This window comes from Onychomys torridus, chromosome 13, assembly GCF_903995425.1.
Source record: "Onychomys torridus chromosome 13, mOncTor1.1, whole genome shotgun sequence".
Taxonomy (NCBI): Eukaryota; Metazoa; Chordata; class Mammalia; order Rodentia; family Cricetidae; genus Onychomys; species Onychomys torridus.
In genome coordinates, this window is record NC_050455.1 from 27,740,757 (window position 1) to 27,756,344 (window position 15,588).

A 15,588-nucleotide genomic window follows, 5' to 3' on the forward strand; every position below is an offset into this window, starting at 1 on the left:
GCTTGAGTAGTTCAGTCTGGGCGACATTACACAACATAACAGCAAGACAGAAATGGGACTGTTGCCAAAAACAATTAAGGGCACTCAAAATTATCTTCCATCCATTCTTGGTATCCTATACAATGGCTACGTAGCAAAGTGCCACACCTGACAGTCCAGCTTACTCAGCTTCAGCAGTTGACATAAGCAATTAAGTTATAGATGAAGCTCCCAAGTAGGATGAAGAAACAGTGTGTTACCAACTGATACTGTTGCCTAAACTCAGAATGATGGGAGTTTGTGGCAAGAAAACTATGGTGTACTTTTTTGGTGGAGAGTATTTTGTTTTGAGACAGGGTCTCACTGTGTAGCTCTGAATATAGAGAATAGTCCTACTGTGGGCTGTTGGGATACTCCAAATGCTGAGGCCAAAGAAAATAAGCTATCAAAGGAGACAAGGAGTGGCCAGTCAGCTCAGAATACCAGCTGTGTGGCAAGGAAGCCATGCCATATTTAAAGGGAGATGTGATCAACTTTTTAGCATACTGCACATAGCTCAGTCAGTAGCATGAACTCTAACGCCTGACCCTAAGCAATCCATGTTTAGAGCATTAGAGAATGATGTTTGAGAGGGTGTGTGTCTGTGTGAAATTTGAAGTGTGTTAGAAAGAGAATGGGGTGTCATAACAGGAAAATAAACTTAAAGTGAAAACCAAGAGCTCTTCTGTCCAGGAAGCCAGCTGTCTCTGTCACAGTGAGACATGTCTGCTCCTGGCAGCACTGATTTACTTCAAAGATGATGATGGGCACTGAAGAAACTCCATACAGAATTTGCTTTCCTTATGACAAAAGTCAGCCATTTGGGCAAGAAACTTCTTGCCTGGACTGCTTGACAAAATGTTATATTGATTGGACATACAGGACCCATGAAAAAATTACCACTGAATTCTGCCAAAACAAGGCAAGATGATCCTTTCAGTTCCTGCTTCACAGAGGAGACTGCCAGACATTCTACCGGACACAGGCTGAAGATGGATGCTCCAACAATACAGAAAAATTTTGGGTGACTGTCCAGGCAGCCACTGTCTCTGTCATTCAAGATTTTTGGAAGCTGCTTATAATACACTTCCTGTTTACTTAGGTAATATTATATCCTTCTGGGGACTTTGATGTAGTTAAAGACTAGATAGTTATAATTTTCCTTGGTTATGATAAAAAATAAATTAGATATGAAACCTTAGACTCACAAATATAAGATAGATAAAATATTTTCTTTTAAAAAATATATTTTCTTTAATTTTGACAAATACAAATAGACCAGATATTATAACTATAATTATTACTTGATAACTATTTGTTATATATAATTTTACTGTGTTAGTGTTAAAACCTTTTTTAATTAAACAAAAAAAGGGGAAATGCTGCCAGGCAGTGGTGACACATACCTTTAATCCCAGTACTCAGGAGGCAGAGCCAGGTGGATCTCTCTGAGTTCCAGGCCAGCCCGGGTTACAGAGTGAAATCCGGGACAGGCACCAAAACTACACAGAGAAACCCTGTCTCAAGAAAAGGGGGGAGGGGAATGCTATGGAATAATATTCTTGTACACGGTTTTAATAAAACACTGATTGGCCAATAGCCAGGCAGGAAATATAGGCAGAGCAAAACAGACTAAGAATTCTGGGAAGAGAAAGGGCTGAGTCAACAGCTACCAGTCAGACACAGAGGAAGCAAGATGACAAAATTGAAAAAAGGTACCAAGCCATGTGGCTAAACACAGATAAGAATTATGGGTTGATTTAAACATAAGAGCTAGTCAGTAATAAGCCCAAGCTAATGGCTGAACAGTTATGATTAATATAAGCTTCTAAATGATTATTTTATAAATGGGCTACAGAACAGTGGGGCAAGGCGGGACTGGAAAAAACTTCCAACTACACTCTTCTTAGATCATTCAGAGAACTGAGGTCACAGGTTAACCTCCACCATAAAAAGGAAGCAGAAAAGTACACATCTGTCCTCCTTGTCTTAAGTGGCCCTTCTCACCTCTGTGACTTTCAGGCACCTCACAGCTCTCACTGAAACTGTGCATGTAGGGGGCTGGGGAGGGAATGCCACAGGACCATGACAACACACACACACACACACACACACACACACACACACACACACACGCACACATCACACACACACACACACACACACACATCACACACACACACACACACACACACACACACACACACACATGCACACATCACAGACCCTGTTGTGCTTCGAGCAGAGGAAGTTAAGGGAACCACCGAAACATGCTTAAAGTAGCTCCACACTTTGTTCTCAGACAGAAACCCGACCTCAGGAACAATGATGTTGCTAGTCCCTTCTTTGACCCACTACTGCTAGGACAACCGGATGTTTCAAGGCCCCTCTGGCCTTGCTGTCTCACAAAGGATGGGGTAAGAGTGGGGTAGGGGAAGGGAGCTGGGAAGTTTCCAGCCCAGGGGCTTTCACCTACTGGGAGTGGATGGGGGGTTGTGAATGCTACAGCTCTGGAGGGAAAGGTATCCTGACTTGTCAGGAAGTCAGGCTAGACCTGGAGCTGGGCTGTGGTGGCAGAAAGGTCTCCCCACAAGATGTAGCAGCAATCCTGCTCCTCTCTGAGAGGGAGAGAGAGCAGTTATAGCTGAGTTCTGCTCTGCCCCCCCCCCCCTTAAGGGAGCTTCCCAGCAGAGGCATCGGTTTCTTCTTCTGCTCTGTTCTCCTAAGGGAACATCCCAGCAAAGGTTATCTGTTTCTTCTCAGCTCCAGCCCCAGATGTTACTTCTGCTGCACTCTGCTAAAGGAGAAACCCCTGCAGAAATCTCTTCCAGCTCTAGTGACAAGTTGTTACTTCTGCTCAGCCCGCAACTCCCACCCACCAAGGGAACATCCCAGCAAAGGTTCTTCTGTTCTGCGCTGGTGAAGGACTGTCACCCAAAACTCTTTTAAGAAAGAAATTTATTTGGGAAGGAGGAGTCCAGGAGAGTGGCTGCCTCTGCCAGGGTGGAGAAGGACAGCGGGCAACTGAACAGGCAGAGGGCTTATATTGGAGTGTGTGTGTGTGTGTGTGTGTGTGTGTGTGTGTGTGTGTGTGTGTTTCTCCAGGGAGATTACCTGCTCAGGGATTGGTTGGTTTAGTTGGTCGGGGCAGAGTTGGCTCTGACTTCAGAGCAAAACTGTATTTCTTTTACTGGTAAGATATGAAACTAGAACCCAAAAGAAAGTTAAAAGTTAAACATTGTAAATGGCCACAAATGTTCTTTAGTGGGCACATTGGTAGGCTGGACATAGCCAGGGAGGAATCTGAAAAGCTTAGAGAAGTATCAATATAAACTCTGCTCTCGTGAGGCTTCTATTTAGTAGGAAATAAAACACCCGTCAGCATGTAAGCAGTTCTGAGAAGAGAGCTGGGCAGAGTTTGGGGAATAGGGTTTGTAGTTTTATGTGTAAGAAAGAGGTGGGAAGATGGCTCTGGTAAATGGTATTTGAGTAGGGGGCCAGTGGCCTGGGCTCTGTTCCCATCTTTATTGAGCAGAGGTACTCTAAAGATGATGACATACACTTATGTCCATGCTACCATTTTTTTACTAAACAAAGTGAAACTTAAATATTCTAACCACTCCTGCTGAAATATCTGTATCTTTCTCCCGTTTGAATACTCAGCTTGCTGTTACATAGATTTAGCTTGTCCTTATCAACTCTGTTATTGAGATAGGGTTTTGCTGTGTGGCCCAGACTGATTCCCCCTGACTTAGTAAGGCTTACATTATATACCCAGCCATTAAACCTTTCTAATCAAACTTGGTCTGGCCAGTGGGGTAAAAACAAATCCCATTCAGCTGGCTGCTTTGTCCTCTCAACATCAATGCACACATCTCAAAAGTGTCTTTATTTTCTAAGATTATTACAAGCCCAGTATGATCTCTGCCCCAAAAGAATGATGTGCTCTTCTCCAAGGAGCTCAAATTAGCACAGGGGTGCATGTCCCAGCTGGCCTACAGAGGCACTGACTGATATATTGTGGAATAATATTTTTGTACACTGTGAAGACGTGTCACTCTGATTGGTTTAATAAAAATCTGAACGGCCAATAGCTAGGTAGGATTTCCAGGCACAGGAGATGCTGGGAAGAAGGGGAGAGATGTGAGGAGATGAAGAGAAAGCATGACATGTAGGAGATGAGGTAACAAACCATGAGTCATGTGGCAGCACATGAATTAATAGAAATGGGTTAAATTATAATAGCTAGTTAGAAACAAGCCTAAGTTATCAGCCAAGATTTCACAATAATAAGTCTCCATGTCATTTTTTTGTGAGCTGGTGGCTCATTGAAAAATCTGTCTACAAATGGCATCCAACGTGAAGGCACATACTTCCACATAAGACCCGAGAAAGCTTTAAAAAAAAAAAAAAAAGTTTCAAACACTCAAAAATGGAGCCAAACGCAGCTTTCTAGTCCCATGGTCTCTCATGCTGACCGAGGTACAGAGATTTATCTCTCAGTCACTGCCTGTGGGCTTGAGCCACCAGCACACCATAAGCTAAGCTGCACGGAGGTTTAAGATTTTGCTCATGCAGACAGAAAAGGTTACAGATACGTAGCAAAGCAGGTTCAGATGGAAAAATCCTCTAAACAGGTTACAATGTGTTTAAAACTGTGTGTAGGCTTAAGCAAGAAAAGAAAATGGGTATAGACAGTCACAGAAAAAAAGTAAATTGTTTATAAATAATAATAAAAAGAATAAGCCATGTAGAGATGGGAAATACACAGGGAGTCTGGATTCTCTACGGTCTTGTACTGACTTTGAACTTTTTTATTGCTGATGAGCAAACAATAGCTGCTGAGAAACATTAGATTATAAAAACTACTAAATTAAACCAACCTATATATTTAAAAAATATCTTAACTTCAAAATGCAAGTCAAAAAATGTTATATTAAGGAAGAGGTTATGCTTTTGTTTCCACAGAAAACAAAAGGCTGTAGATTCATTCATAGTCGACAGAGATCAGATTTGACTAGGGGAGACCCCCTGAAAATCTTGACTACAGACATGAAAAAATAAACCTAGAAGAACTACAAGACACGTGATGTATATTTTACCTGCTCAAACATAAAACAAACAAAAAATCATCTTTGGCTGGCTTGTGTACAACTCACAGTCCATACTTGTTAATGCAGATATACACGTTACCTTTGAAAGTTTGTGTGTTTTCAGAGCAAGGGGACCAGACACCAATGAAAACGGGTGACTCAGGTGATCCAGCCTCTCAGAGTGCCTCTGCTGCAGTTTCTTCAGGGTTCTACATCCTGAACAGCTTCAAGGCTGCTGGCTTCATTTAACAAGACCATGCAGCTGTTAACGTTACCCTGGTGCTGGGGTAATTCCAGAGCTTTGTGGTATGTGGTGAGCATCCACCACGGAGCAGTATCTACATCCTGACTTAAATCTAACAGCTGACTGCCTATATAGATCTCACATTCTGCCAGAACATTACAATGTATTGCTCATCTGTTCATTCCAATTGTTTCTCATACAGATACTTAATTTTCAGTCTTTTTTAACTTTAACACTGAAGAGATCAAGCCAGCCTTTAATCCCAGTGCTTGGGAGGCAGAGGCAGGTGGATCTCTGGGTTCAAGGCCAGTCTGGTCTACAGAGTGAGTTTCAGGACAGCTAGGGCTAAACAGAGAAACCCTGTCTCAAAAATAAAAAAATACAACCAACCAACCAACCAACCAACCAACCAACCAACCAACCAGATTTAAGAGATCAGCAGACAATTGCTGTGCTTGTGATACTAGAGTATGAAGCTGTATGTTTTGTTTATTCCTCATTAGTGTATTTAGCAGTGTGACTTAGTCACTGTTCAGTTGCTGTAAAGGGACATAACAACCAAGGCAACTCATGAAAGAAAGCGTTTAACAGGGGCTTGCTTAGTCTATTGCCATTATGGAGGGAGCATGCTGGCATACAGCCAGGCACAGGCCAGTAGCTGAGAGCTATAGCCTGATCTGCAGGCAGGCAGAGACTCTGGGCATGGCGTGGGCTTTTGAAACCTCAAAGCCCACTCCTAGTGACTAACATCCTCCAACAAGGCCACACCTCCTAAACCTTCTAACCCTTTCAAATAGTGCCACTCACTGGTGACTAAGCGTTCAAATACATGAGCCTATGGGGGCCATTCTTTTTCAGACCACCCTAGGGTGCCATGCTTCCTATATGCTTTTCTTGTTCATTAGTTTGCCAGTTCTGTGTTGACCTGTCAAGCCAGGCTTCCCCAGGTTTCCTGATGAACCCTGACTTCAGTTATTCTCCTGGTAGAGATTAGGGTTCAGTGGCAGCTCTTACGCGTCCCAAAATACTAAACTCATTTTGCTTTTTCAGTTTTGTCCATCCTCAGACTACACTAAACACCCCCTCCCTGTGAAAGCTTCCCATTGTCCTAGTACCATTGTTATCCATTCAGTTTCTGCAAATGTAGGCACTGAGAGCAGAGCAGGTCCTGTGTGCAGCATCTAGACAGCACTCATCCTCAGCCCCAGGGCCAAGAAGGAAAAGAACATGCTGCAAACTGCAGGCTGTGACCCACATGTTCCTCTTCCCTTTCAACACCATGCTTATAGGGGGTGCCCAAATACATTTTCAGAAGTTATCTTTCTGCACTGTGGGGAAGCTTTGAGTAAGAATGGCCACCATAGGCTCATATTTGAATGTTGTGGTTCCCAGATGGTGAACTGTTTAGGAAGGATTAGGAGGTGTGGCCTTGTTGGAGGTGTGTCACTGGAGCTGGGCTTTGAGGTTTCAAAAGCCCACACCAGGCCTAGTCTCTCTCCTTATTGGCCTCCATCTTACAGATAAGATGTAAGCTCTCAGCTACTACTCCAGCATCATGCCTGTCTGCTGCCACACTCCATCACGATGATGATGAACTAACCCTCTGAAACTGTAAGCAAGTCCCCAATTAAATGCTCTTTCTTTTATAAGTTGCTTTGGTCATGGTGTCTTTAGCAATGGAACAGTAACTCAGGAGAATGTCAAAATTCACAAATGACATAGTTTATTTGAAAATATTAGATTTAATAGAAAATATCACATTGTAAACAAGTCTATTGATCCATTAGCTTAACAAAGAATGACAGCATAATCACTTATAAAAACTAAACAAAATGCTGGTACCAAACACAGTACTTGTAGAGGGGCCTGGGCCAGATCTCAAAAACCTCTTCTGGGAACAGGCAACCATTGCTTCAGACAGGCACAAGGACAGAGGAGGCAGCGGCAACTCCACAGAGGCTGGAGGATATAAACACAGGCTGAGCAGAGAAGCCTGGGAAGGGGCTGCAAGGACAAGTGGGCGAAGGGTCGTATCTCTGAGGCTCTGAGACCATCAGGGGATACCCCGAAAACCTGAGAGGTGGGAATGACAGGGTGATTTCAGTGAGGAGACAGTACTAGCGTGTGTATAATCTTGTTACTCAGCTCTGAGGAAGCAGGACAGCACAGGACATGAATGTGCAGGTGCCAGCTCTCCATCTTGGGTAAATATCACTGAAATCACGGCCGTGTCCACCACCCGAGTGGACATCCTTACTAGGGAGTGTGTAAGAATCCTTTGAGGGGCTGGAGAGATGGCTCAGAAGTTAAGAGCACCGACTGCTCTTCCAGAGGTCCTGAGTTCAATTCCCAGCAACCACAACCATCTGTAATGAGATATGGCGCCATCTTCTGTGTACATAATAAATAAATAAATCTTAAAAAAAAAAAGAATCCTTTGAGAAAAACACAGCTCTAGTGGGGAAAGGGCTTCCACCTTTCTCCTGTTGGAATCTTGAGAGAGAACAAGACATGGCTGGACTTTGGAAGCTTTGAGTATCTGTGAAAGCCACTTTAGTGCCCTCCATGCCCAAACCTACCCAGAAAGTCTGTTTACAGAAAGCTGCCTGTTGATAGCAGGGAGAAAGATCCAGGCAATGGGGGCAAGGGCTGGGCTTCTCCCCGAGGTACTTGGTGCCTATAGGAAGGGGCGCTTCCTTGTGCTGAATTCTGGAAGTTGTGTTCTTTAGACCAAAGATTTTCAATGGGCTGGCCTACAGAAGAGTGGGTCTCTGGACTCCAGAAGGGTCATGTCTAAAGTGCACAAGCCCTGCTAAAGCCCTGCCCGCTCAAGAGCAAGCGCACACACAGACGACTTCTGGGTGGGAGTGTGTTGGCCATGTGTGTAGGGCCAGAAGGAGAGCGCAGAGTCCTCACTTGGGTATAGTGACAGTCAATGATGGAGATCTCTATTGTTACAGAAAAATCATAAAAGGGGCAGAAACTTGGGGACATAGCCCAGTGAGTAGAGCACTTGTCTGGCATGTGCAAGGCCCTAGGTTCAAACCCCAGTACTGCAAAAGAAGGGTGAAAGGTATACATTTTAAAAACTTAGACTTTTCTGGACAATGAGACACATCTGCTCCTGGCAGCACCAGTGACTTCAAAGAGGATGATGGGCATTGAAGAGACTCCATATGGAGTTTGCTTTCTTTATGGGCAAGAAACTGCTCCTGCCTGGACTGCTTGATAATATGTTGTATAAACTGGACATACAGGACCCATAAGAAAATGATCACTGAATTTTGCCAAAATAAGGTAAAATGGTCCTTCAGGTTCCTGCTTCGCAGAGACTGCTAGACATTCTACAGGACACAGGGAAAAGTGACTGGGAGACTCTAGGCCCAGAGGCAGGGCAGGATAAGGTTAGACAGTACATTCAAACTGAAGCCGAGAGGAAGAAGGGTGGAATCTAGGAGATGCCAGCCTGCCAACGAAGGAGCGACAAGATGCCAGCAGACCGGTAACTCCACGGCCACAAGGCAACATACAGATTAATAGAAATGGGTTGAATTAAGTTGTAAGAGCTAGCTAGCAAGAAGCCTGACCTGTAGGCCATATAATTCGCAATTAATATTAAGCCTCTGAACAATTATTTTATAAGTGGCTGCAGGACTGTGGGGCTGGGCGGGACCAGAGAAACTTAGGTTACAATGTTCCCCACAGCTAAACTCCCAGCCAGTATGTGCCTAGCCAAGGATCTGCAGCAACCATACGGACCGAAACAAATTAATTCTACTCTCTTACAATTTCCAGAAAGACCTGCTTGTCTCCCTCAGACATACTCAGTGACTTGGCACAAGCTAGTCGCTGTATGGCTTCTTAGACTGGCTTTTCTGAATTTCCTTCTCCTTGATACTGTACAGGGGGTCCACCAACTTGTTATGAACAAGCATTAAACCTGTAACAAATTTAAAGCAAACAGTAGTCAGTGTCGGCAGAGGCAAAAAGTTTCACAACTGTCGAGAGGAACACAGGGAGGCGTCCAGTGGCCCCCAGCAGAACTAACCTCTGTGACCTCCAAACACTGAACACAGCTGATTCTGGAGAGAGACAGAGTTCACAACCCTGTTAGCCCTACCACTGTGGGAGGGGGCTGTTTAAAGATCAATCTTTTTAGCAAAGGGCAAGTTCTAGTTTAGCTACTTAATGTGTGCTCACAGCGAGGGTTTTACGATTACTGGGTAGGAGCGCTAGCAAAGCTACGCTCTCAACCACCTGGTAGGCATCCTCGAAACAAAGGAAACAAAGACCCCGAGAGAGCTGGTTTCGTGTCCCAGCGACAGGAGCAGTGCCTGTACGCTGCCTGACGGAGAAAACTGGAGGCTCCACGTCTTGCAAGGTTCCCACAGCCCTACGGTCCATAACTACATCTCCTGCCTCCTCAGTCATGCTCTCCAGAGACAGACCCTTCCAGTCATGGGCAGAAGAAGGAATGTCCGATTCGTGGAACTGTAGGGTTGGATTATTACTGAGATTGCAGGTGGCGGGCAAGCTGGCTCAGTGGGTAGAGGTGCTTGCTGCACGAGCCTCAACACCTAAATTCCAGTCCCAGAACCCACACAAGGTGGGATGGAAAGAATCAATTCCAAAACCACCTTCTGATCTTCAAGTATATACCATGGCATGCACACATGCATATAACACACACACACACACACACACACACACACACACACACACACACACGGGGAAAAAAACATAGGTGCTGATTAAAATGTCCAGAATAAGTTGGGTGCAGTAGTAATGTCTCTAATTCCAGCACTCAGGAGGCTGAGGCAGAATGACGTGGAGGCTATAAAGTGAAACCTTGCCTGAAAACAAAAAATAAAACAGGTGCTGGGTGTGGTGGTGTATTCCTTTAATCCCATCGCTCAGGAAGCAGGAGCAGGCAGATCTCTGTGAGTTCAAGGCCAGCCTGGTCTACACAAAGCTAGTTCTAGGTCAGCCAGAGCTACACAGTGAGACCCTGACTCAAATAAATAAAGCAAAGCAAAGCAAACCCAGAATGAAAGCCAAATCCACACCTGTCTCCCTCCCATGCAAGGCTGCCTGGGGCTTTCTCCACGGCCTAGGCCTCACCTTTGAAATACTTGACCGTCTTCACTTTCAGCTCCAAGGTGGCATCCTCATCACACACAAACACAGTTCGGGGATGCTGCTGGAAGGCAGACACAGTCCACATATGGTTCACGCCCTCCTCAATGGCCTTGTACAGAGCAAAAGCCTTGTGAGCACCCGTGATGAGGATCATCACCTGGGGACAAGAAAACAGGCCAGTGATGGAGACATGGCAGCTTGGGAAGCTGTGGTGGGAGCCGTCTGTGGGCTCCCGAGGCTCACTCGCACCAAGGTTGCTCCTACATCTACTCTCTTTCCAGTTCTGAGCATCGTTGAACGTGCCAGTGTGACTCAGTGTGCTGTTTTGTTTACAAAACACTCCACGGCTCGGATACCAAAACACACACGAGGACAGGTGACCCTAAAGAACTCAGCTCGGGGCTGGAGAGGTGGCTCAGCGGTTAAGAGCACCGGCTGCTGTTCCAGAGGTCCTGAGTTCAATTCCCAGCAACCACATGGTGGCTCACAACCATCTGTAATGAGATCTGGCGCCCTCTTCTGGCCTGCATGCATACATGCAGAACACTGTATATACAATAAATAAATAAATCTTTAAAAACAAACAAACAAACAAAAAAACTTCAGCTCTACGGACTACCCATTCATCTGAAGTCTCCACTCCCACCATGGAGTGGCCCACAGGATAACTGCTCCTTTCCTTTTTGGAAAAATTTAAGACAGGGTCTCACTATGTGTAGCTCTGGCTGGCCTAGAACTCGTGAGATCTCTCTCTGTCGCTGCCTCCCCAGTGCTGGGAGTAAAGGCGTGCACTACTACTGCTCCTCTCTTAAAGAACTGAACAGAGGCACAGGGAGGCAACCTTGGTTCTAAAAGCCCTACCATACATCCGCCCTTGGTCCATTTTCCAGATCAGGCTTCTCTGGCGTGCCTGGCCTCCAAACCCTTGTGCTTCACAGGGCTGCAGGAGCAGAGTCCTTTCAAACTGTGACCAACCCCAGGGACCAAAAGTGTCTACTCAGATAATGCCCTCACCCCAGGAATGACCTCTCTCGCCTCCAAAGGCAGAGGAGAAGCAGTGTCAAGACCAGCTGGGATTTTAGCTTTATTTATAAAGAGTTCAGTTAATAAGAATGTATACTTGGGCCGGGTGGCGGTGGCGCACATCTGTAATCTCAGCACTCGGGAGGCAGAGGCAGGTGGATCTCTGTGAGTTTGAGGCCAGCCTGGTCTACAAAGCGAGTTCCAGTACAGGCTCCAAAGCTACACAGAGAAACCCTGTCTCGAAAAACCAAACAAACAAACAAACAAACAAACAAAAAAAGAATGTATACTTGGTGCTTTATAACTTAAACCAACAATAAAATAACCCCTCTCCCCAACCTTAGCAAAGACTGGCCGACAGACCTTCGATCCCTTACCTCTCTAGCATTCATCACAGTGCCTACGCCCACCGTCAGGGCCATGGTGGGCACCTTGGCAAGATCACCGTCAAAGAATCTAGCGTTGGCCAGGATGGTGTCCATGGCCAGAGTCTTCACACGGGTCCTGGACACCAGACTGGAGCCCGGCTCATTGAAAGCAATGTGTCCATCGGGGCCGATGCCTGTGGAGACGCAGAGCAGCCCCATGAGTCCCAGGGACCAAAAACTTCAAAAACAATAATCTCTCCTGCTCTGAAAAAAAATCTTTGAAAACCACATGTCTTCTCTCGTTTGTACCCTAAGTCAGGTCTACCTCAAGCATGTGACCTCCCTTCCTGCTTCCTCTACCTGAAGCTCACACAAGACTTTGGTAACTTGCTTCCACCCTCAGAGAGCTCAGCAGTGTGTAAACTAGCTTCCCTCCCACTCCAGACTGTGGGGAAGTGCAACTTCTCCCTCCCTTTTACCCGGAGCTGGAATCCAGCAAGGCAAACTCGGCCTGGATGGCTGAGTTTACAAGTGCTTAGCACACGCAAACTCCTGCCCTCCCCTCTAATTTATTTTCTTCTCTCTCTCTCTCTCTCTCTCTCTCTCTCTCTCTCTCTCTCTCTCTCAAGACAGAGCCTCTCTTAAATAACCATGCTCACCTCCAACAAAGAGTTCAATGCCGCCTGCAGCCTGAATCTTCTCTTCAAAGGCGTCACACTCGGCCTGCAGGTCAGCCGCATTCCCATCCAGAATGTGGGTGTTCTCAGGGTGGATGTCAATGTGCTTGAAGAAATTATTCCACATGAAGGAGTGATAGCTCTCTGGATGCTCTCGAGGAAGACCTGTAGGCCCCGGGGAACACTCAGGACAATGCCAGGTGATCACACCGGCTGCAAGGTCCCTTGGGAGACTGCCCATCTGACCCCCAACCATGCAGGACAGGCCGAGCTGGTGTGTAATCAACCGTGGCCATTGTCTCTGACTACAGGCTGGGCTGGGCTGGGCTGCCTATGGGTGGTGGTGGGGGGGGGGGGGGAGGGACTGGGGAAATCTCATTCTGACCCCACTGCAGTGATAGAGCATCTGCCTGGTATGTGTGAGACCCTCAGTTTGATCTTTCCCATGAGCTTGGGTTTGGGGGGCACACACTTGGAGTCTAGAAACACTGTGCAGCTAGAGGTAACTTGCCCACCTGGGTGGTGGGACTGAGTCTGGAAGCAGCCACATCCTTTACCCTGGGCCTTCTATGCCACCCCTGAACTCCAACTTAAACACTCCGTGGATGGAGGGAATATTAAGAGCTGCTCAAAACTGAAACATGGTTAAAAATAATTTAAATGTGAAGACTATTTAAAGTCATGACCTTAATACCAGCACGCAAGGAGGCAGAGACATTAGAGGATCTCCAGGAGTTCAAGGCCGGCCTGATCTACACGGTAAGTTCCAAACCAGCCAAGGCTGTTCAGTGAGACTCTGTCTCCAAACACTTGAAACATCCGAAACCAGAGACTGAGAATGTTCACCAGTGGCTGAGCACTTGCCATGCATACCCCAGGTGTCGGGTTCAATCTTCAGCCACATCAAAATCAAAGGAAAATGTGTCTCAGAACATATTTAAAAGTAGGGATGGCCGGGGCGGTGGTGGTGCACGCCTTTAATCCCAGCACTCGGGAGGCAGAGGCAAGCGGATCTCTGTGAGTTCCAGGACAGCCTGGGCTACAGAGTGAGATCCAGGAAAGGTGCAAAGCTACACAGAGAAACCCTGTAAAACGTACAAACAAATAAATAAATAAATAAAATGAAAGAAATTGCTGTTCACAGCAATACACACTTGTAACCCTAGCACTCAAGGGGGAAATTGGGAAGATCACAAGATCCCCGCTAACTTGGGCTACACAACAAGGTCCTACTTCAGAAAACCAAAAGGAAAAACAAGATTCTGGTACAAACCATAATCGGCTGGATGCTATGTGAAGAAGCCAGCCAAACAGCCAAAGACATTCATGACCTAACTCACATGAGTGCCTGGAGAAGTCAGATTCTGGCTTCCAGCACCTCGAAAGGAGAACTGGGGAGCAGGGGTGACAGGAAGTCTCAGCTCTGAGGGCGGGAGTGGTCTCACAGTGGTGTGAACGCACTCGAGACTTCAGAACTGTACATTACAAAGTGCTCAAGAAAAAGATGTCTGTGTGGGGCTGGAGCGATGGCTCAGAGGTTAAGAGCACTGACTGTTCTTCCAGAGGTCCTGAGTTCAATTCCCAGCAACCACATGGTGGCTCTCAACCATCTGTAATGAGATCTGGTGCCCTGTTCTGTATATGTAATAAATAAATAAAGAGAAAGGAAGGAAGGAAGGAAGGAAGGAAGGAAGGAAGGAAGGAAGGAAGGAAGGAAGGAAAAATGTCTGTGGGGTTGGGACGTGAATATGAGTGTAGTGCCCATGGAGTCCAGAAGAAAGTGCTGGGTCCTTTGCAGCTGGAGCTACAGGTGGTTGTAAGCCACCTGAGGTGGGTGCTGGGAACTGAACTTGGGCAGGGAGGGGGTGGAGACAGGGTCTCTCTATGTCATCCAGGCTGTCCTGGAACTCGCTATGTAGACCTGGCTGGCCTTGAACTCACTGAGATCCTGCTACGTCCGCCTTCCTAGTGCTGGGATTAAGGCTGGTGTGTGTTCCTAACCACTGAGCCATCTCTCCAGCCTTGATGTTGTGCTTGTCAACCAGAAATGTCTGTTTCCCAGGCTGCCCTCAGTCCCTAACCCCAGCAGTTGGGCTACTTCAGAACACCCAGTTTTGAAGATGGGACGTGTTGATTTTACCAGGCTTCTGCCTGTTTGTTTGTTAACGTTTAAAATGAAACCACTGGTGACAGGAGGAGACCACGGAAGACCAGAGGCACAAGTCTCCTGACAGAAAGGAGCTGAAGGAGTCACATGAGAAAACAGTCCAGACACAGAACTGGATCCCAGGATCTCATCTGCAGGTGTTCCAAAGAGAAATGACATGGAGTTGGGGACTAAGCAGAGGGGGGGAAGCACCTTCATATTAGGAAATATTTACTAAAGTGTCTGCAACGCACAGTAAGCCCCTGCACCGATCATGGCCTCTTTAACACAACTACTGAGGTAAGCCCCATTTTACAGCTGGGTAAAGCAAGGCTGCAAGAGACAATCACCACTAGCTAAGCTGTTCCTCTCCAAGGCTGAGCCCGTAAGACAAGGAGCAGGATTCCCCTAGAATCAGGAAGAACATGAAAGTCACTCACCCACATACTCATCCATGTTGAAGGTTTTCACATATTTAAAGGAAAGATCCCCATTCTTATAGTATTCAATCAGCTTCTGGTAGCAGCCAAGTGGTGTGCTCCCTGTGAGAAGCAATTAGGAATGTCACCACAACCACCAAGAAGAATGTCACATCTGCAGTCCCACCTATGCTCCAGCCCCACCTACCATCCATCTACTTACTCCATGCTCAATGTCTAATGCCCATTAGACTGTTATGCTCTAGGGAACAGGTCTGTGAGAGTCTCCCAGGAGCATCCACACAGCTACAGAAGACACCAATTAGTATCTGAGTGGCGGTCAGACTTGATGACTGATGTAATGTTCTAGGAGCATCAACTATGTGCAAGTCACAGACCGGAAGACAGAGGTAACTACCCTACAGGAGGCCACTGTGTAGAAACGGAGACACAGCAGAGAG

At 46.3% G+C, this 15,588-nt stretch overlaps 1 protein-coding gene across 1 annotated transcript; it reads right to left on the reverse strand.

Annotated features, from left to right (window-relative positions):
* Window positions 1-8,989: 8,989 nt before the first annotated feature.
* Window positions 8,990-15,342, reverse strand: Gnpda1 (glucosamine-6-phosphate deaminase 1). The gene is made up of 5 exons (XM_036204868.1): window positions 15,149-15,342; window positions 12,545-12,727; window positions 11,895-12,079; window positions 10,477-10,651; window positions 8,990-9,295 (listed from the first exon to the last, which is right to left on the reverse strand). The coding sequence occupies exons 1-5, from the start codon at window positions 15,162-15,164 to the stop codon at window positions 9,198-9,200; spliced, it is 657 nt and encodes a 218-aa protein (XP_036060761.1). The 5' UTR covers window positions 15,165-15,342; the 3' UTR covers window positions 8,990-9,197.
* Window positions 15,343-15,588: the final 246 nt, after the last annotated feature.